We start from the raw sequence: 22,466 nt of genomic DNA, 5'->3' as shown, positions 1-22,466 counted from the left end.
CATCCATCCGTCACAAATCTCAAACATGTCTTTGAATAACTGCTCCGTCCAGAGCGGCGTCTGTGGGTTCGGCCCGGCCGTGGTGGTTGCAGGTGACCCCTGGAGGAGACAGAGGGCAGCCGGGCAGAGAGATACAAGTAGACGCACAGGAGAAGTCTGCGGTTGTGTCTTCGGTCTTTCTTCTGGACCGTTGCTCTAAATGATTCCCCCTCAGTGACGAGACATGAATATTCTTCATCCAAACTAGACTTCACTGCTCATGGCGTGTGGTAGGCCGTGTCCGTTAAGATGGTAGAGCGTCATGTTTAGAGGCCTGATTCTGTTGATTTATTATTTTTAGGCCGGGAGTTGCTTTAGGGCACTTTTACATGGCAAAACAAAACCGACAGCTTTTTGTGCTGTTTTTGGATGAATCCCACCATCTAGTGGCAGTGCATGTGCTGCTACGTATCCTTATAATGGGGATCACGAGAAGTCCATAGAAACACATGTGTCTACACTGACATCAGTACGTGTATTGTAATGTATTTCTTGAATTGAAAGTTGGGTTCAGAAACACAGTGGATTCATTTTATTTACACAAAATAAAATATGATGAGTGCACACAAACTGGCAGTTTGGGTAAAACTATTGGCACAACATAAAGGAAACACATAAGAAAGGTGCTCATTCAAACAGAGACAGAGGTAGTGATTTAACAGACGAATAAAAAATTAGGACAACGAAAGTCATTCACTTTGTCAAGTTACATATAAAATGTGCCACTAAGAGATTTTTTTTAAAACGCTGAGAAATAACAATACTTAATCAAATGGTACCATTGTGTGTGAACGGGTCAACTCATTCCGACGCCACCGTTATGCTACCAGTTTTTGCCGAATCACTCGTCCCCCACTAGAGATGCCGAAATATTCTTCCTCTTCCCTCCAGAACATGTCTGCGGTACTCCACAGGGCGACTGCACGGCATCCATGAGAGGGGGGAGGTATGAGGGGGTCCGTATTGGATGGTTTTCCACTTAACCCTCTCTTGAAAAGCAGCACCACTTAAAAAAAAAATGTACTCAACACTTGAAACTTCAACCCATCTGGTCCCCGTCGTCATGTAGCTCCGTCCTCATCCTCCTCTTGTTCCGGCAGGCTGCCGGGACAGGGCTCCATGGTAACAGCGACGCCCATGCCGCTGCGCCCAACCGGCATGTCGGTGACGCGCGTCCACTCATTTCTTTCGGGACAGTAACACTCGACGCTGCACAGGAAGCCGTGCTGGTTGAAGCCTCCTGGACGAACCGCAAACAAAACATGTTCAATCGAGGTGGTTCGATTATTTGGTCTTTAAGCAATTTATTTTTGCAAATCCTAAATGTGTTGAGGAAATAATTGCAAAAAAGACGTTGCAAACTTTTTTGATTTGGAATTGATTTGATTTGCTAACGAGGTTTGTTATTTATTTCCGATCTGAGATTAAATTTTCCTTCTGCTCATTGGTTTACTCTCAACATCTGATCCATGCTTTACTCTATTTAATTAAACAACACTCAGCCATTGAGCCACATTGAGCCTCCCGACCCGAGTGTTTACTCATTAATCAGATTATTTTATTACTTCACAGGTCTCATTGCTTCTACATGCATGCAACGTCAGACTCAAATATACCAGACGCATAAAACAAAATATACTATTCATTTACTACGTAGTAATTGCAAACAAAGCAGACAATCATTAGCAATTACTACCAACACAGTCAAAATTAAAATACCCAGAGCAACACAAAAGTACTTCTGGAATAGTTAGGGAAATAATGAAATAGGATAAACTAAAAGAATAAAAAAAGAAAACAATGTCCGAAATTATATAAAAAAAATATATATAAAAAGCTCTGAATGAGCCTTACAAAGGGATGCACGTTGACTGCAATATAAGCTCATTGATCACTTTTTTTTGTATGTTATGTTCTATATGTTTGTTACTTCCCTAAACAAACACTTATAATATCTTGATTAATATGTGACTGACCGAAGACAAAGATGCGTCCCTGGTGCACTGCAACCCCGTGTGCACTGCGGCAGTCCTGCATAGCGGCCCTGGGCTCCCATTGGTTCCTGGTTATATTGTAACACTCCACAGAACACAACTGGCTCCGCCCATCATAACCTCCTATAGCGTACAGGTGTGAGTCTAAACACACCAAGCCTATAAAGACAGGAAGGGAGCGTAAAGGAATGGAAAGAACATACAAAGATGGGGCATTCCCTTTGCTGAGGGTTAGAGGAGAAGATCAATACCACATTGTTCAATAAATATGCCACTGGAACCAGCAGTTGGTTGACTGAGCGTAAAAACTGAAAAATATTCTGTTAAATATTAGACTGCAGTCAAGAGAAGACGTAAGCTCAGCTGATCATAAAGACCAGAGCAAAGACTTAATAGCTTCCTCATCCAGAAGGTAACATAACCTGCACACCTACAGCCAGCTTATCAATACATCATTAATTTGTTCCGTCAGACTGGCTCTCATAAAAACAGGAGTATACACACACACACACTCACCCAGTCCACTGCGTATGGTGCTCATGGGTGCCAGCTGCTGCCAGGTGTTACTGTCAGGCTGGTATTTCTCAGCAGTGTTCCAGCGGTTCTGCCCATCGTATCCACCAACCACGTACAGAACCCCCGAACACGCCGTCACTCCGGCACCCAGACGGGCCACCGACATCGGGCAAACAAAGGACCAGCGATTAGACTCTGGGTCCCACCTGCAAACCAAACAGCAGTTAAGCACTGCATGTAGTCGAGGTGGTAATCTGTTGACAGTTCCTAATGTTCTTATATATATATACATATTAATCAATTACCATGATCAGACATGTCCATCAGAGCTGCAGAACGGGATGCAGCGGCTGTGTGAAGCAACCTCCTCAATCTACACGAGCCAGTCAACTTTAAGTGGATTAAGTTAAGCTGGCAACCACGTTTGGTAACTATAGACAAGCTTAATTTGAAGCCGTAGAGAGTTGTAACACCACTGACACACACACACACATATATACTCCAAAATGCCACACTGTTCCTTAATACTGGAAAAAAACACAATAGCAGTAATGAGACCAACGAAGGGTCATGATGTGACAGCTTGGACTGCACGTTAATGATTAAATTAGTTCCTCATTATGGGTGTACTCCAGCTGTAAAGCGCTGATGGGAAGGTGGCGGATATTACTTCACCTGCCCTCAAACATTGGCAAAGTGCCCTTCGAGAAAAGCAATACATGCACGTCACTCCTTGAGCTGATGTGTGTGCTCTGAACCCTGAAATAACGACATGCAGAAAGGCAAATTTCAGTGTTAAATGACAGCACATAATCTCAATATAGTGCACTTGAACAAGGAGGTAGAGCTCCCCGGTGAACTTACACGTTGCCTGGGATCATCTGAAAGCGTTCTTAAGAGTCACTATAAATGCTCTAATCTTCTTTGATGCATTTCACATTGAATTTTCATTTTAATTGTTATATTCAACAGCTTCTTGCGAGATGCCCTCCGAGTGGCGTCTGATGAGTCCTGATAATTCTCCTGTGATCAGCGTTGTTTAGAAATATATGACCTTTATTGTAAAAAGGGATAAATATAATAAATAACGTCTAGTCAAATGACTATTCTTCACACGTCGTCATTTCTCTTGAGGCGGCGTATTTGTTATCGATTCAAATTGATTAACAACATCAATAATACTCCGGCCTGCTCAGCGGCGGCAGCAACAAAGATGTAAAGCTACCCGACAGGATCTACATTCCTACATTGTGTGTCGTGACACGTTTTGAAGGAGCCCGTTTTGTAGTTAGGTTCAGAGTAATACCTGTGAACCTCTCCAATGCTCTTTAGGATGAATGGCAGCAATTGATTTCACCTCTCTCACTTTCATCGATTGATCGGGAAAATGTGTGCATGGGGGGGACAAAATCTGTGCTCATCCTAGTAAATACGTCACAAATGATGTCATCAAAAGTCTAAATTACCGCTTCAGTGGCTAGTTGAATAAACGAATCCTCACACACGTCTCACCTCTCCACCGTGTTATGATGGCTGGATCCCTGCGAGCCTCCGACCGCGTAGATGCAGGCGTCCACCACGGCCACCCCGACCCTGTTCCTCTGGATGCTGAGGGACGCTCTCTGGCTCCACTGGTTGGTCATTGGGTTGTAGCAGCACAGGGCGCTCGACTCGGTGTTGTTTTGAAGAGACATGTTCCTGCCTCCAACCTGAGCGGATATCATGTGCAAAAAAACATAAATTGGGTAAACTAATAAACAGTATTAAATATAACATATAGACGAGGCAGAAAACTATTCCAGTGTTTGAGTTTTGGATTTTTCGTATCATAGAACATATATTAGTGCCTTCAAAGACGATGCAATGATTTTGGAATGACAATTTGTCGGAGGTACGACACAAGGGGTGAAACTTACAGTGTAGAAGAGTCCAAACAGTGCACAGGCCCCCAAACCACTACATGCTGACCCCATGTTGGACAGCTTCAGCCACACATTCCTCCTGGGATCATAGGCCTCCATGGTGTCCAGTGAATGCTTCTGATATCTGAACAGAGAAAAGGTTACGTTCGCTCTAAAGGTAGAAAAGACCAGTGGCTCAATCTGCGGACATACGCATGCAGGTATGTACTTATGCATTGTGTAGAATTTAGTGGTGCAATTTGCATAGAATTACCATTACCATTTTTACCAATTTACCATTTGTTTGCACTCTCAAGTCAACATGCACTGAATATTTGCATCAGTTTAGCAACTCTAGATAGTTTCTGTTTATATCTCTGCATTATTTAATGATAATTTCATCTGTCTACCTAATTTATTACCAAATAGTACCAGGTCGGGCCTCTTTTTAAAAAGGCCCAAATTACCAAAGCAGAATGACATCACAGAATGGCAGTCTAAGAAACACAATAGAAGCCGTACAATATAAATTATTCATTTCTGTAATAAATACTTAATCACAAACGAGTATAGGATACTTTCGATTTCTCACAAGGGTTTAATCCACAAATGTCCACAACAGATTGCACTCAAACTCTAACATCTTATTGGTAGTGTTTATTGAATAAAAACCCTCCTGTGGTGCTTGGCAGTGGAAAAGAAAAATATGTCAAAACATCAGCAAGGGCTGGGCAATGATTCAGCACTATAACTACCTTGTCTAAATTGATAAAATCAATCAAATGCTACCTCAAATTTCTCTGAAAATCAAATTATTTTCCAAATAAAATAAAATACTAATACTTATATTATAGTATTTAGTTCCACCGAGTATACAGTACAAACCATGTGGTTATTTGATAGTGATTTATTGAATTATCATAAATCCTACATAGTAATATATTTAGTTATCGAGAAAGGACATTTTCATCGTGAGGATATTTTTGTACTTTTGCAGTTTCTACGAAGGGCTGACAAAGATATGAGGCTGCTTACACAACCTCCCAGCAGCCACTGGGAGGCAGACTGAGACACTGTATGAGTTCATGGTTGCTTCTAAGATAACTGAGAACAAAACTTCTGCCAATTTGAGCCAACATGGTCTCTGGTTTTGAGGAAAAGCTCTTTTTTTTTGTTCAGAAAAAGTGTGTTACAAAAAAAGGCTGTTGACGAAATTTGAGATTTGAGATAGTTACCCGCCAGCGACGTAGATGAGCTGCGTTCCACGGTTAGGTGCAGGAGGCAGCTTCCTTAAAGTCATATCCTGGAAGATTTTAGACAGGAAGTCCTTACACGAATTGGCCTGGAGATAAAAGAAGGAGAGAGTATTGAAAATGTCACGTCTTGTCTGCAAAAGAAAACTATGACAAAGCAGGACTGAGGTTTACCTTGCTGAGGATGGGGCAGGACAGCAGCTGGTTCTTTAGGAACTTAGGAGGCAGGGCGTAGATATGAACGGCGTTCAGGAGGGCATGCAGGTACTGCGCTCGGCCCTCCATATCCGAGCCGACCCAGTCTGTACAGGCCTTATACACCTAAAAGGAATGTCTTTAGTCACTCCAATATGGGGTTTGTTATGTACATCTGCGTTCAATCAAGGACTGTTTGACCTTTTTTTTGCATGAGATGACACAAAAAAATCAATCCTTCTTTGTCTTCAAAGTAAAGCAAACTAAACAAAACACTGAGAGTTACTGTAAATTTACTGTACGTTTCCACAATCAAATAGCATTTGACTGAAATCACGTTTTCCTCAATACACAAAAATAACTGGAAAAAAATATAAACAAACCTAAGATATTAGTGGAAAACATGGTTTCAGAAAGGCAGAACAAGCAAGTATGTTCCTTACGTGATTGACTGTCAACTTTTAATAGTTAATTTAATGCCACACACCTCAGACTCACAGAGCACTTTGAGACTGTCCTGACTGATGAGCTCCAGCAGCTGGCAGTGAGAGAGGCTGAAGAACTCCTCTTCTTTAATCACCTGACACACAGAGACACAAGAGCATTTAAAGCAGATCAAGCCATCAGACTATTGAAGATGCACATTTTAGACAGTTTTTTTTCATGCAGGAAATGTTATTCAGTGATTAATGTGCGTAGGATGGAAGGCGTTAAAGGAAGTTGCCCTCATATATAAACTAGCATTACCACCTCATGGTTGTATGCCTCTGCAAACACGGCATGTTGCAGTCGACATCCATGTCTGTCATCACCTTATGATTTAAGTCTATTTGACATTTGTGTGAATTTGTTAGTAATTAATCGATTCGTCCACTGAATCGATTAATCGATTTATATTCCTGCGATCCAACTGAATCGAACTGTGCTCAGCAAACCGGCATTCCGGACGACATATATCGATTACAAATCGATTGAAATGGTACATAATCAATTGTATCGATACTTGGAAACTGCACATTGGATTTAAGTGCAAAAATGGTATGGATGCGTGTTTGTTTGTTTGTTTTTTAGCACTTTAGACACGTTAAACGTTACTCGATTCAGTCTGCCTGTCTGTGACGTCATCAGTACGCAGCGGCAGCCGCGCGAAACTCGGAACAACAACAAAACACAGCGTGGAGGAGAAGACTGCGAACGAGACATTTACAAACCAACTTATCGATCCAGCGCGTGGAAACATTTTGGCTTTTGCAAACACGGAGGTGTTCGAAATAAGTCGGTCGCTGTTTGTAGAATATGTAGAAGACGAATAAAAAAACACGGAAACACAACGAATCTTTCCGGCCATCTACTAAGGCGCCGTGGGATTAAACAACGCCGACAGTCAGGACCTCTAGCAGCGTTACCGCTGCAGCAGCAGCAGCAGCAGCAGGTAACTCCAGCTCTGCAGACTCCTCAGGCCTCGCCAGCACCAAACTCAACATCACAGTAACAATTGCCATGTTTAGCTGTAAAGACATGCGACCCTACAATGTGGTTGAAAATCCGGAGTTCTGTGAATTGATCCAAACATTGTGTAATTATTGTGTAATGTTTACATTGAAAATGGTTGCACTTGATTCAAATAAAAGGTTAATATATTTGAATATTGTTGTTTATAATATCCATAATTAATTTAAACCTGATTTCCTTACAAGAAACAGGGATCTCGGAAACTTTGCCTGCACTGTCCAGTAAGTTACTGAATCAATTTCAAGTCACTGTATTGAATCAAATCGAAACGTTCTAAATGAACCCAGATTGTCCATGAATCGAATCGGCAACCATGAATTGCAATTCGAATCGAATCGTTGTTAAAATGAATCGTTACACCCCTGATAGTAATAGTAATCAGCTCAGCCTTGAGTGAAAATGGATGTTTATCCCAAATTTGTAGAAATTCCCCTGTGGCGTTGCAGGGTTATCACGTTCATGACAAGGGACGGGACAGACAATCCGAAAGCGTTATGCATCTGGCCACAAAAGAAAAAACATCAGGGAAAGAGAGGACATGTGTGTAATATGAAGACAAAAAGTAAATATGAAGTGCTGGTGGTGCAGTCAGAATACCAAAGCAATGGTTTCCTGGAACCATTAAACAATGCTGCTACAGTTTGCACAGTGATCTAATCACATGAAACCAGCAGGCTATTTAGTAAAGCATTATTGACTACTGAAGTGCATTAAAAAAAGCATATAATCTGTCAATAAATCAGACAATCACAAAGGTTACCACCGATCTCATGGAAGAACAACGCAAGTGGCCGTCATTCATGTTCAAACTTAAAATATCTTCTTCTAAGTGCTCGATACAACTTTAACGACAACAACATGACAAGAGTATATTTCTCAGACTATGCTCAACAAATACACTACACATTTAGCGTAACTTTTCTTTGAGCTTCCTATATTTTCACCTCATTGAAGTGTGTGTTGATATACTCTCGACTGCGCTGGTGCAGCTCCTTGCAGCTTATCTCCTCAGCGAAGCGGGCGATACCGATGACATTGGAAGGCTCCAGGTGCTTAGTCAGGAAATCGCAGCAAGCTTTTGCCACGTCGTCCATCTGGTACCTGATAGGGGAGAAACCAAATGGGAATCGATTACGTCCTGTGTATTTAACTGGTAAATAGTCAAAGAAAAAAATCGTGCAAGCAAAAAGGAAATAGATGCGTTTGCGTGTGTTTACCTCATGGCCGCTAGGAGGACGTGCAACACACAGTTTTCTCCCACTGTGATGTGGGAGGTGTAGGCAAAGTCAATAAGCCTTCCCACCACCTGAGGGCAGACGTCGCGCAGGGTCACCTCCGAGGCGTGGCGCTCTTTGAAGCTGCTGGTGAACATGGCTCTGAAGTATGGGCTACACGACGCCAGCACCAGCCTGTGCACCTGAGAAACCACAAACCTTCAGTTGATCACACGGAAGCACTTAGTCCAACGGACTTGGAGAAGCACCTGGAGTAAACAAGTATCTCCTTTCAATGCGGCACAGAGAGACTCAATGAGTTTGAAAGCTTGCTGCTGTTAGGGTTAAGGGTTAAGGGTTAGGGGTTAGGGGTTAAGGGTTAAGGGTTAGGGGTTAGGGGTTAAGGGTTAGGGGTTAGGGGTTAAGGGTTAGGGTATCCCAGCATTACAGTTCAGGTTGTAATGTCTGATCTGACCAAGATGTTTTATTATTTCCCCTGATAAATGTAATTTCATCGACAAATCATGATGATTTATTCAAAATCTTCAATGTGTAACTATTTTGTGTGAACGCTGTGTCGAGCTTACAACATTCTTATGAAGTATTCAGCCTAAATTGTAATAAATTTGGAATTTTGACGGAAACAGAACCAAATGGAATGAACTGCATTGCATTTTGAACGTGGCTCACCTTGAAGTCCACCGTCCTCTCCTTGTATGTGACATGCAGCACCAGGTCACACAACATCTCCTGCTGTCTGAATTCCTCCATGGCCTGCAGGGCTTTGGAAGAATGGCTCCCGATTGTGTAGTCAAGGCAGCCGGACCCATGCATCGAGGGAACCGCGATAGCCGAGAAGTCGCGCGTGGGACGTTTCTTCCTCGGACAATGCATTCTGGAAGATCGAACTCTTCTTCTTTTTTTCTTTTTTTTTAATACTTGTTTATTCTTACAGTTTTTAACCCGCTGGGTTCAGACTTTCAACAGATGAAATTCCTTTGTCTTTGTAAAGTCTAAAGTGTTGAGATGTGCTTAATTCCTTCATTTTGCCTCAGATTTAAAATTCTATTAAGTAACGACACATTTCCCAAGAAATCAGGGATGTGGATAGCTCAATAGTATTATCCATGACCGGTCATCCTGGCCACAATCAGCAGGCACGCCAGGTAGTCTGCAGGAGAAGCCAGTTGCCACATAAAATACATTCGGATGTTGTGTTTCTCTGCACAAATCCGGCTGGTGAACAAGCGACGATGGACAACACAACACTCCCTCATCCACAGGTCCAGGCTCCAACATGACTGGCTGCTTTGGTACCACGATGGTAAAATCACTGCTCGTCCAGATTTAACAGGTTTAGGGGCTTTGGAAGTGATCCTTCTTGACATTTAAGTGAGTCATATTCGTCGTCCAATGGGGTGAAAAGGGCATTATCCGATGTTTCCTGGCTGGGATCTGTTGTGACGCTTATACTGCAAAAAAACACACAAAGAAAAACAGAGATGAGACTTTTGATGGTTTTAGAAAAAGCTAATGGAATCAAAATCATCTGGATATGATGTTCGTCCCTTTTGTGTCAGTGAGTGGGTGTGTGAGCAGCTCACACACTCAAGGTTTCACTGTCTGCAGCTTGAAACGTGGATGAATGTGTTGAACTGCTCTTTGCCCACGGTAACGGTCGCTGTATACTTAACTTTGTTTATTCAGGAAAGAAATTCAAAATAAATACTTTCATTCACTATCTGTGAATGAATGCGCTCCATTATTATGCTTCTACATTTCTTGAAGCTCATCTAGCTTGTTGTGGTTTTAATTAATAAAAGATCTAGAGAGCAGCAAAAATGACATGCAATTGTGATAATTGAACCATAAATCGACTTAAGAAGATTTAAGACATCTGATGTTGATAAGCCCTCAAATGTGAGAAGTTCTTAAGATATTTTTTGCACTATTTTGAACTATTAGCCAGACAAAACCAGATGTCACCTTTTGCTTTGGACAATGGGAGGCCCAATTTCCATTATATTGGAGATGACACTACCAGTTACAGCCTTACAGGACCGTAAGAGCTGGGATTACTTCCTCTGTCTGTTTGTCAACTGGATTACAGAAAAAATACTGGCCTGATTTTCATGAAACTTGGAAGGGAATTGCATGGAAAAGGGAAGCCAACGAGAGCACGCTACAGTACATTTTAGAAATTGTCCAACTTGAAAACCCGGCAGTGTTGCCAAGTTCTTTCTCACCCGAGTAGCGTCACAGGCTGCAGATCTAGTGTAAGAATTATCAAGTCGGAACACTGACCGGCCGTCGCTGCAGGCCTCCCTCTACAAGCACTCCCCCCCAATTACTGCTAGGAATGTAGATATATCATAATGAAAAAAAACAACAACCAGCGAAGCTATTGTTAGCATTCACAGCCGTCACGCTAGCTATGAGTTCACGGAAAGAGTGCACACAGCCAGGAAGGAAGGAAGGAAGTCTCTACCAGCTTGAATAAAATGTGGGCCATAACCCCATATGGGCCCCAAACAAGTATACGAGACAAGCGGAATAGTCATCTGTATTTCCCAAGCATGAGTAAGGAGGAAAACCACTCCCTTGTGCTGGTTTTACCATCTATCTTAACTTTGCGAATTTCAAAACAAGAACATGGTAACAACATTAATAATAAGAGAGCACACGGTGGCACAAAAAGAGCTGTTTTTCTGAATTTATGTTGGGAATTCTAAGATGAAAAAAATCGGGTACAAGTGAGAAGTCGAGGCATCTTTTTCATTCCGATCAGGTATGTAAATAATGTACAGTCTCAACAGAATTGCGCTATTAGGCAAACAACTTGTTCATTTCCTGTCAGCGGATGTCATTCATTGGAACCAGATATAAACTGGAACACATTCAGAATTCAAATTAAAAAAGGGACTCATCAACTTATTGGCATTCAAATTAAATTAAGTTGAAGCCACTTTGCAACACAACGCAAAAACAAAAAAGTCAGCGCTCCCCTCTGGTAATCGATTTTGTAAATCAGGAGAAAAGCAAAAAGCATTTCTGTGGGCGGATGATATTAAACATTCGCCAGCAGGAAAACACTCAGGCAACTCAGACCATAATAGAGCACATCGGGTGTGAACAGTGTTGGAAAAACTGCAATAATGTCATAGAGTAGTCAGCAGGGCCTTTGAGACAGCAGAGTGTCTGTATCCTCTAACAATGATCCGTCATGTCAGCTGATGGAAGATGTCAGCGCTTAAAACGTCTATATGACCTCCTGGTGGGGCCAAACTATGTCCCGGGGAAAAGAACATGACGGTCCTCATCCCGGGGCGATAGCCGGCACTGGGATTCGCAGAAAGCCCCCCCCCTCTTTCATCATGTTAGCTTTCAGACAATATATATATATATATATATATATATATATATATATAATATTTCTAAGAACAGTGAGCCTCCTCTTGTCCCGCCCGACGCTCCGTCCTGAAACTGTGCATTGATCTACATTTTGACATCACAACTTTAGGGAGATCCTGACGGCTTGTTTAAAAGACACAATTTCAGAATACAGATTGTGGCTACATTTACACACAGCCTGTACTCAAGAAGATCTATTTGTTCTACAAAATGTCACTGGCAATGATTTAACGTAAAAATGATTGCAGAATGCGTCACGTTTTAACAGAGTAAAAACAATTAAGTCATCATGACTTTATGTGGTAGATTCACGGCTGTTAATTCATATCTAACAAATTAGGTAATAAATAATTGAGGTTTAACTGATGCATGACAGATGATAAAGCGCGTCATTGATTCATGTATAAGTTAAGCTTAGTCAAGTATAATATTTCTACCCCTATTATAAAATGTAACTGATTTTAATATAGATTATTGAGTCATGAGTCAATTCGGGAAATACGCTCATTCATTTATGCAAGATTGATGCCACTCAACAACATATACTTCTCTTTAAAATAATAAATATAAACCGCTATGTCTAAGGTATCCGATGTGATAATCAAAAGCTTGAGAAATGAATACAAATCCTATAAAACTGCATCCAGCAAACATGAAAACATCTGCATTCCACAGTGTCACCTACTGCGACAGCTCGAGGCAGAAGTTCAAGCTGGAGAGCGATAAAAGACGTCCGTTATGCTGCATGTCGGCTGCACCGCAGACACCCCTGACCCTTCGAGACCAACGGCGTTACTCACAGCGACCGGCGGCCATTTCTCTTCCCCGCCCGCGTTCACCACGTGCTGCGTTTCACTAAGACCAGCACAAAGAGGTTTACTGCACGATCAAATCTGGCCCCCCTCACCTCTCACCCTGCAGTCAGTCGGCCTGTTTGCCGGTCATATGACCAAAAGGGTGAGATGAAAAGGGAGGAAGGGGGGAGAGAGAGGTTTTGAGGGGGAAGAAAAACAACGTGGTGGAGCGGAAACAGATGCCAGGATCGAAATGGCATCAGGCGTCGCACAGGCAAGATTTAAACGCAAAGGGAAGCGAGAGTTATGAACACAGAGCGGCGCAGATTTCCTTAAAGGGTCATTGTGGCGAGAAATATCCGCCTGTCCGTTTCTCCTGATCGTCAGCAGCATTACTGGGTTAACACGGCGCGCAGCGCTCGGCTACTGCGTAAAGCATTGCTCAAAACCTGTGGCAACGGCGAGAGTCCACCGAGACAAGTTCTGACCAGTTTATTCATCTCGACTGCTGTTGGTTTGAAACGGGTCTCCGCTGTCTGCGGTGCACGTGGTGCCTCCGTTTGTTTTCTGTCAAATGGAATTCTTGGGATACTGCAGCTCCATTGATGAAACGGTGTGGTTTCAGGAAGAAACGGTTGTGGTTTTCGAAAGAAACACAGGAACAAAAAGGCCTCTAAGTCTGTTTACCATGAATTCTAAACCCGTCTTAGCGCAGAAGCGGAGAGTTAACTATTTACAGACTGTTAGTGTTGGCAGATGGAGGGCAGAGCTCTGGGAACACGTCAACCTGCCGTCAGCTTTGACCTGGACGTCCAACACACAGGGTTTAGTGCGAGGACTTTCTCTGCTGTAACAACCACACACAGTTTGCAGCATTTCGTAACCCGCAATTGACACAAGCTCTTCTGCCATGTCATCCTACAGCTGCCATGGTGGCTGATTGGGGTCAAAGGTGACCTGATGACTGCAGACTTTCGGTGGTCAGAAACTTCCTGCACATTATATACTGTGACCTAAAATAACACTCGCTAATGAAGAATAAAAAAAAAAGGGCCCAGTGCTGCCTTTCCGACCGCAAACTCACCATATCAGACACACTAAATATACACACAGCCCTGACACAAAGAAAGCGTTGTTCAAGTATTGGCAGATACTGCAAAAACTATCAAATATTCTTGTTGCCATAGTGATTCATTTGACAGTTGTTTTTTTGTTAATCAGTGAACTCCTCATTGTATAAAACCCGAGTTGACATATGTACATTACTTGTTTGATCAGAGAAACAGTGTAAAACAAGATATTACATTTAGTATCATTAAATTAAAAATGACTTAATTCACTCATTAATAAAGGAATCGTTCAGTTTCAGTTTATTTTTAATCCATCATATTTTCCAGCAGGGAGTTACTGAGTATGTGTATCTGTATCCCCTTGATCGGAGATCATTAAATTATCCAAATGTGTTTGTTGATTGCTGCTAATTCACTTAAAATTATGGTAAACCGAATCTCTTTGGGACTGTTGATGAGACAAAGCAAGAGTCAACCCGCGGTGATACTATCCATGGCTGCAATTATTTCTTGCTTTATTATATACATTTTTTCAAATGACAGATTCAAAATGGAAGAAGCTTTTTAAAAAATGTATTTTGAAAGCAAAAACCATTGGTATGGTGATTTGACAGTGGTGTGAGGATGGACGAGTCAGCTCTGCTCTGTTCTTTGAGAAACATTTGACGCGCGTTATATGAATGAAAAACAGCAATAACGAGTTTCAATTCCCCTTTACGAGTCTGCGCACTACTGAGAAAACAAGCCGACAGCGAAGAGAAAACTACCGGATATCTTACGAATGCAGCAAGAGACAATGCAACAAATGTCTCTATCACACACACACACACACACACACACAACAACAACAACGCAAATTCGTCACTCTTCCCCCTTCAACAAAGGGCGCGTCCACTCTGCAAGTAAAATGCGCCTGACTGAAAAACAACACTCACCTAAAGACGAACTTTCCCCGCAGTTGTTAATTAAACAACTGCGACGATCACACGAGAATACGGGACTCCCACGTCGGGGGGGGCGGAGTGGGGGTGGTGGGGGTTCCGCAGCGGGGGGTGCTCCCCGGTGGCTCCGGCGTGAAAGGCTTTTGTCCCCGCGAGGAGGACGCACCGGCAGATCAGCCTCGACGTACAAGGGGACCGGTGCTGCGATGACACGAGCCGGGGTGTCGCAGCTGCTGCTGCCGCTGCGCTCTTCCAGAAGCTGCGGCTGCGGCGGAGGGAGGGAGGGAGGGAGGGAGCAGGGGGGGTGGGAGGGGGTCAATGCCTCAACATGACTGTGCAACTCTCACACGGGCTACCCGGCAGAGACGGTGCGCACGGGCGGAACGCGTGCACGGAAGCTGACATGGGAACAAGTTACGAGCGCCATTCCTCAAACTGAAACCGAGCGCCGGAGGGCGGAGGGAGGAACGATTACACAACTGTGACAAGGCCGAAACGGCTTTATACAAAGGAGAACGCACGCGCGCACGCACGCACACGCATACACATATGTAACCAAAGTGTACCAGCAACGCCCCTATTACGGTAGTCAAAGCAGGAGACCTATATATTGACTATATGGTGTTCGGTTCCACAGTGAGATGTGTGTGTTATCGAACAATATAAATATGAATATAAAAAATAATGTATTTAAACTCCAGATCACAAATAATACAGCTGTCCGTAATTATAAAACAGTCTAAAAATGACTGGATCTAAAAGTAGGGGTTTGAAAAGTCCGCCTGTGCACCTCTGCAACTCCAGAATGCCTCATTTGCCACAGTGGTTTTGTAAGGAACGGGAGATGCGTCACATGCAGGAAATTGCTAAGACGACGAACTCATACGAGCTTTGCAAAAACCATCTCATCTGCAAAAAACTCACACCGGTACGTCCTTATACCATGCAAATGGTTGATTAGCCGTTGTAATTAAAACATGCAGGTACAAACAGTGCTGTAGTGGTAAAATTAGAGGTGGGTAAACTCTGAATTTTGTGATCACTCTGTAAAGCTGTCCTGACTATATTGCATTATGTTATCAGTAAAAGTCATATACAATCAATGACAATGAATAAATGTGTTAGTAGTTTGTAGTTTATTAAATTTAAGAAAACAGTAAAGAAAAGCATGTCAACACAACACAACAACACAATTGTAGATTAAGAACTATCTACATACGGAGTCTCCTTTTTACAGTAGTTCCCAGAGGGCCTCCTTGTCCTCCACGTCAGGTCCTGCCTTGCACAGAGGGGCCATGAACCCCAGAACACGCGTTCTGGGGTTCATGGCTCCTCTGTGCTTCTCCTCTCTCTATTGGACCTGGTGTTTCTCCTCTCCCTGTGCTCTCTGCATCATTGCCTGTCCTCTCACTGCCTGAAAAAATATGTTGAATTTAAGAGTTAACCAGTTAAGCAGCCTGTCAATTACACTGACAACATAAGTTAAAGGAACACCCATGTACTACCTATGTCATCATAAATAGCCCATACAGCATGTTTTGTTTTCACATTGAGAACTGACTTGTTTTATAATCTACGCGTCACCAGGCGTTTTTCTTGTCCTTTTACCGTGCACGACCAGCGAACACAGAGCGTTCCTCCCGCAACGACTACTACTACCCCTCCCCACCCCCCCGTCGGACCTTCTCGACCGGTCCGCGAAATATTGTCTGACATGAAACCGGTCCGTGAGGTAAAAAGGTTGGGGACCACTGGGCTCATCCACAGCGTGTGTTTACACACCTCCTGGATCCTGATTGGTCGCTGCTGCAGCCGCAAGGCACTGATTGGATGCTCACAGACCACAATACAGCGCAGATGAACATGATTCAGACCACTTTATATGTTCAACAATAGGAAACGTAGTCTTCGCTGTTTTAAAATTACACCAAGTTTATTTCGGATTATTCCAACGGAATTATACAAGGCGCAGGGAACTTTGAGGTGCGTAAACGCCACTTAGAGGTGCGTAAACGCTATTTATAGGTGCGTAAACGCTATTTCCAAAATTCTAGAGGTGCGTAAACGGCGTTTACGTGCGTTTACCCTCCACTACAGCCCTGGGTACAAATATGTAACAGTATCTTACAACAAATAGTCAACCCTATAATAACAATATAGTGGATTTATAGAAAAGGCACAATCAGCTGCTAAAGCTACAGTATATTCTAAAAAACTGTGAGATTAGACCCATATAACAAACCACACAATTGATTGTGACAGTAACTGTTGAAATTACTACTCAGTCCACCACAATAACCTAATGTCACACACGACAATGCAGAAGGTTATTTGTAGCACAACAACTGTCAATCAAGCCAATCCGGGCACATTAATGTACACGGATCCAATAAGGTCAAATACAAATGACGTTCAACATCAATTCAACCAAAATGGATCAACACATGTTCTCAATAAAAGGCGTATTCAACCATTCCGCAAAATCGATGCAAGTCCAAATTCTTGTCTGGTCATAGTGCCAAACACCTGCTCCGTAACAAACACTGTTAGTAAGAGTGCATCTTATGCAACCTGCAATACTTTTGATTGGTTGTTTTCAATAAGAAAAAAAGACAAAACAACGTAACATTGAAGCAAGTAAAGCACCTTGTTAATTCCAACAATTTCAATCATTATCCATTTTACTTTCAGTTTAACTAACAATATAAATGACTTTGGTCCACTATGTTCCATGACAAAATGGGTAAAATCAGTTTGTATAAACAGCGTGACAGCTATTGTACAGACAGAACTTCTTTAAGAAAAACATACTTTTCAAGAGATCAATTCCAAAGAAGAAGAAAGAAAAGAAGGCTCAAGGGCTTATTTCCATTCAGCTGCTCTGATTCATTATTTCCCCTGAAATACTTAAAGCCCTTCCCTCTATCTGCCGTCTTCTTCCTCACCTCACATGCATGGTCCTGCACACCATGCACACCATGCAGGCACTGGGGGAGGTCACACGCCACACCCTCGGCAGATGGCCACGCTGAATGAGCTTTTCCCCGTGCAGACTTGTTCAACAGCTTCCCATAGTTTCATAACCTGGAATAGAGAAAGACACGCTGATTATACTCAGAGTACATCCCCTTCATGCCCACACACACACACACACACACACACACACACACACACACACACACACACACACACACACACACACACACACATAAAGGCACATTCACAAGTGATAATAATGGACTCTTTGACTTCATGTCTGGGGAACTCAAGGTTATCTTTTGCAAAACTAAAGTGATTTTTACAGGTCGGGGAGTTCAGATTGAATTTGTAAACATCTTTCTGACATACAAAGTGAGCTCATGACTTTATTCAGATCCTCGTCTGAACATTTTCTGATTGGAGCATTGGTTTTCAGCCCTTTGGCAGCTCGCCACCGATGGGCGTGTCTTTTTCCTCAGGGCAACGCCACTATCCACGCATCTCACGCCCAACCCACCGACACCTAGGAAACTGGTTATGGATTTCACGTAAGGATTGTAGGTTCTATCACATTATGATGCAGATTCAAAGACAAAGACGCAACAGTAAATCTGTGATGCTGTGACGAGTTTCCGTTGTCCCTCCGGAGAAGACGACCTGCGTGATCTATGAAGCTGCTTTCTCACTGTGTAATGAATAAAAATAAGACTCGCTTTCATTTCAATGCAGGTTATTATTTCTACATACGCTCAGTAATATATATTAGTCTCCAATTTTGAATTTATCTAGCTTTTTTGGATTCAAATGTCTCTATAAGTCTGTTATTTTTTTTGTAATCGGAAATACGTCTAACTAGGACCTCTGTCTATTCACTGTGGAATAGACATATACGTGTCTCCCAGTATGGGCAGTAGACACCAGAATCATTTACAGGGAGGCGTTATAACCTCCAATAAACATACCCTGAAAGGTGATTTACATCTTATGATTCATCTTTAAAGGTTTAATTAGCACCTGTGTAGGAGTGTGGATGCACCTGCGTGCACATCTGCATCAAATGTTTCTACTTTCTGCAACATTGTGTCTGTTAGCTTAAACTGAACCGTAACTGTGATTGAGGTTCAGTCAGGAATGTTGAATCATTAATACACAGAAACTGTTGAATGTGAACTATTTTACAGTGCATTCTGTTCATTGAGCTGATCAAATGCCTCTAATGTAAAGTTCAGTACTTGAGTAAATGTGCTTTATTAAATTACGCCACTAGATGCAACATTTATCACTCGACCAGGCCGAGATTCATACTTTTATGAATCTACTCTCATTTATTGTTTCTGAAGCAGCAATGTGAAGATTTTTGGATGGATACTATATGCTTAAAGAATGAAGAATCAAATATTTACATTCTGCAAGACTTTCCTTTTCTTTGGTTCTCTTTGGATGAACGCCGTTGTGTTTTTCTCTTGGAGAAGCTTTGTGCTCAAGCTTTTTCATTCGAGGAAGTAAAACAAAAAGTACAACAGCACGGTGACACAGCAAAATTCCGGCCACATTTTTTTGTCTTGTTAGAGGATTACTCTTCTTGTCTTTCCTCCTGGCATCTTTAACCAGCACAGGCGCAGAGGAGAAAGACACAGCTTAGGAATTTATTTGCGGCAGATTTGATTTCACTACGTAAAAACAACTCCGTAAACTACGTAAAACGCACGTTTGTTTGAGAACACACTTAAAACCAAAGGTGTAAAAATGCTGCTGTGTTTCCATTGAGGGCAATGACCTTTGCTGTAAGAACAGCAGGCTTTGATTGACCTCTGTGATTGTGTGGTAATGAGAGACGGCAGTCGACGTCACGCAGTGTGAATGTGCTGCCCTCTGCTGTCTGATCTGGAGAACGTTGCAGTTAAAGGGGCATTGCGCCAATTTTTTTTTACTCCTCCTCACTGACGAGGAGGAGTAAAAAAAATATCTTTTTTTTCCAGGAACAGATAAGCAGCACCAGTAGAGTAAAATAATATATGCTATTATAGCATGACAGGCTTCATCACTTCACTAGGGGAACCATTTTCTTTCAACATTAGTTTGTAGATGAACTCAACAGAATAAAGTCCTTAGATTAACCTAATTAACCGGGTCATGATTTCTTTTGCCTTTAAGTTTGTCAAATGTATTTTTGTGCTCTTTGAGCACCAAAAACAGTGGAATATAGTTTTAAGTAGTATCTTTTGAAGAGAAGACAGACAGACATCTGTCGGGATAACTCCTCTATGTTAGACTAAGATACAATTTTAATTAATTTTGAATGAATATATTAACTACATAATTTAAAATGTCACAAGTTACATTCAAAAAATAATATTAGGCTTTACATCCTACTTTATTTAGCAATCTCATTCCTGTAATTTAACATAATCCAAGTGAAGGGAGAAGGAGGGTGGTGTTGGAGCCCACATCGAATAAGGCATCATCGCCTGCAGAGTCCGTGTTCAACCACCAGGACGGGAGGATTCCTCACACAAGGCAGCGATCCTCTCCTTCTCTGTTTTGAAAGAAGTTTATGCCTTGATGCGTGATGCCCATCACCAACAACACATTGGGTCCAGATGGGAGGAGGCAGAAAAAGAGAGAAAGCGGGGGAGAGACGGAGAAAGAGAGATAGACAGGGAGCCCGGTTGATGTACATCTGTCATGCATTATTGCAGCGAATGCCAGCGCTGCTATCCTGGCCTTAGAAACTACGTGAGGAGGGGGTCGATGGGGACCTCCTTAAATCCCAATCTGATTCCTCCTCCTCTCCTCCGCCGCCTCTTCCTAGTGACTCTATCAACACACAAACACACACTCACTCTCTCTCTCTCTGCCACGCGCACAGACAAACATCGTCTCCAGTGCTTCCTCTCTGTCTTCCTCAAACACACACACACACGCGCACACGCACCCACACTCACATAGTATCCCCGGATGAATTCCTCAGGAAGGAGTCAGCCTTCATTCCTCTGGACACGACTTTTCCTTAACAAGGTACTGATGGTCTTGACCTCCTCTTCAAACAAACCCTTCCCTCCAATCAGGGCGGATTGCCGAGCTGGGCCTCAGTCAAGGCCTGTGGGTATTACAGAGGAAACGTCCTGATTCTCCTTGATTACTCCCTCTCTTTCTCTAAGTCTCTGTGGCTCTCTCCCTCTCTCAGTCCCCCTCCTCCTGCTGCCCCCGCTCTCCCTACAAATATCTCTGTCTCAGTGGCTTCTGGCTCCCCCGATGTCTCTAACCCGATCCCTGTCTTTGTCTGTCTTCTTTACTTTCGTTCTCGTCTCATCTGCATCCATCCCTCTGATTATTCGCTGGTTAGCTGCTGTTTTTCATTCTCCAGCGGTTTGTCGGCAGCAAACCCGAAGTCCTTTCGAACAAGACTTTCAGGAGACGGTTCGGATAATGAATTGTGTTTTCACAGATTGAAAAGGCCGACAGGTGTAAAGGCACTCGTGTACAATATCGACTGAACAAGCCCATGTGACTATAAAGATCAATTAAAAAGTTCTCTCTTAAATTTTGCTCATTAGGGGAATCACAAACGCATGCTAGAGAAAAACTAAATAAAAAAAGTTATATCATAGAGATATTCTTCCCGACAATCTCCCTCTTTCCCCTTATTGACAAAAGGTTTCACCGTGAGACCAAGAGAGGTCCATCATTTTGCCAGCAAGTAGGACGGAGCCTCATCGTGCTCTCGAACACGTGCCGTCGCTTTACACCCGTGAAGATATAAAGCCCGTTGTCCTCCCGTGACCGGCATCGTTACAGAGCAGCACTCCTCACCTAACTTCAGCACCACGCTGAGACTTTCCCCGTCTCACTGTGCGTCGCCACCTCTGTCTTCCACTCTCTGGTGTTTTGGATTGAGGCCTGTCTGGTGGAAAGATGTGTTGTTTAAGTGGCACAGTGTGTGTGTTTGTGTGTGTGTGACTGTGTGGAACACATCTGTGCAAGTCTCTCTGGTCATCCTTGCATGTATGTTGACGTGGAACATGTGTGTGTGTGTGTGTGTGTGTGTGTGTGTGTGTGTGTGTGTGGGCTTGGAAGCGGAGCACAACGGAGGCATGAAACACGTCGACGTTGGCCCCTCATGTCTGACTGTGACACTGTGACGACCGGATGGCCGGGAAGCGACGAAACACCCACAACACCGTCACAAAATCCTTTTTCACATTTCCTGGACGGCAACGCCGCAGCACGAGCGGGAACCGCCCCCTCAGACAAGAGTCCTTTCTCGGTGAGGATGAAGGGGGCCATTGTAGGCCGGGAGGCAAAGGTCGCCGCGGCTGTTAGGCTCACGCTGTGTCCGTCCTCCTGTTGACTCAGCGCCGGTCCCGCAACGGACGGACAACCCGGGACTAATCTGTGTGTGTTCCGGGCCTCCATTAGGCAAATATCAGTCACAGCGGCCATTTAGCTGACGGCCACAAAGAGAGCTTTTGTTCTCCAGACTCACTCGGAGGCCAAAACGTGGATTTCTCAATCAAAATGTGAGGTGATGTGAAAGTATTTCCTCTGGGTGTTCTCTGCGTCAGAGGACTCCCACGGAGGTTTGACTGGACGAGCGGCTGATGCCCCGGGGCATCTATTCGCCAGTCTTTGCACTCGTCATGGTAG

At 43.1% G+C, this 22,466-nt stretch overlaps 1 protein-coding gene across 2 annotated transcripts; it reads right to left on the bottom strand.

The window, feature by feature from the left end:
• Positions 1-556: 556 nt before the first annotated feature.
• keap1a (kelch-like ECH-associated protein 1a) lies at positions 557-15,347 on the bottom strand. 2 transcript variants are annotated; one of them, XM_078089535.1, is made up of 12 exons: positions 14,835-15,347; positions 9,315-10,096; positions 8,628-8,827; positions 8,355-8,511; positions 6,386-6,478; positions 5,878-6,024; positions 5,686-5,792; positions 4,466-4,595; positions 4,062-4,258; positions 2,550-2,755; positions 2,016-2,192; positions 557-1,279 (listed from the first exon to the last, which is right to left on the bottom strand). In XM_078089535.1, the coding sequence occupies exons 2-12, from the start codon at positions 9,516-9,518 to the stop codon at positions 1,101-1,103; spliced, it is 1,797 nt and encodes a 598-aa protein (XP_077945661.1). In that variant the 5' UTR covers positions 9,519-10,096; positions 14,835-15,347; the 3' UTR covers positions 557-1,100. The 2 variants fall into 2 exon arrangements, with proteins under 2 accessions (XP_077945661.1, XP_040055823.2); XM_040199889.2 differs by lacking the exon at positions 14,835-15,347 and adding an exon at positions 12,836-13,084.
• Positions 15,348-22,466: the final 7,119 nt, after the last annotated feature.

Source organism: Gasterosteus aculeatus, chromosome 15, assembly GCF_964276395.1.
Source record: "Gasterosteus aculeatus chromosome 15, fGasAcu3.hap1.1, whole genome shotgun sequence".
Classification (NCBI taxonomy): Eukaryota; Metazoa; Chordata; class Actinopteri; order Perciformes; family Gasterosteidae; genus Gasterosteus; species Gasterosteus aculeatus.
This window is presented reverse-complemented; position numbering and strand designations above follow the sequence as displayed.

Coding starts and splice junctions, on each gene's coding strand:
- keap1a (XM_078089535.1), bottom strand. CDS start 9,518: ATGCATTGTCCGAGGAAGAAACGTCCCACGCGCGACTTCTCGGCTATC. Junction 6,479..8,354: donor TCAACACACACTTCAATGAG/GTGAAAATATAG, acceptor TCTGTGTGTCAG/GTGATTAAAGAAGAGGAGTT. Junction 1,280..2,015: donor GGGACGCATCTTTGTCTTCG/GTCAGTCACATA, acceptor CGGTTCGTCCAG/GAGGCTTCAACCAGCACGGC.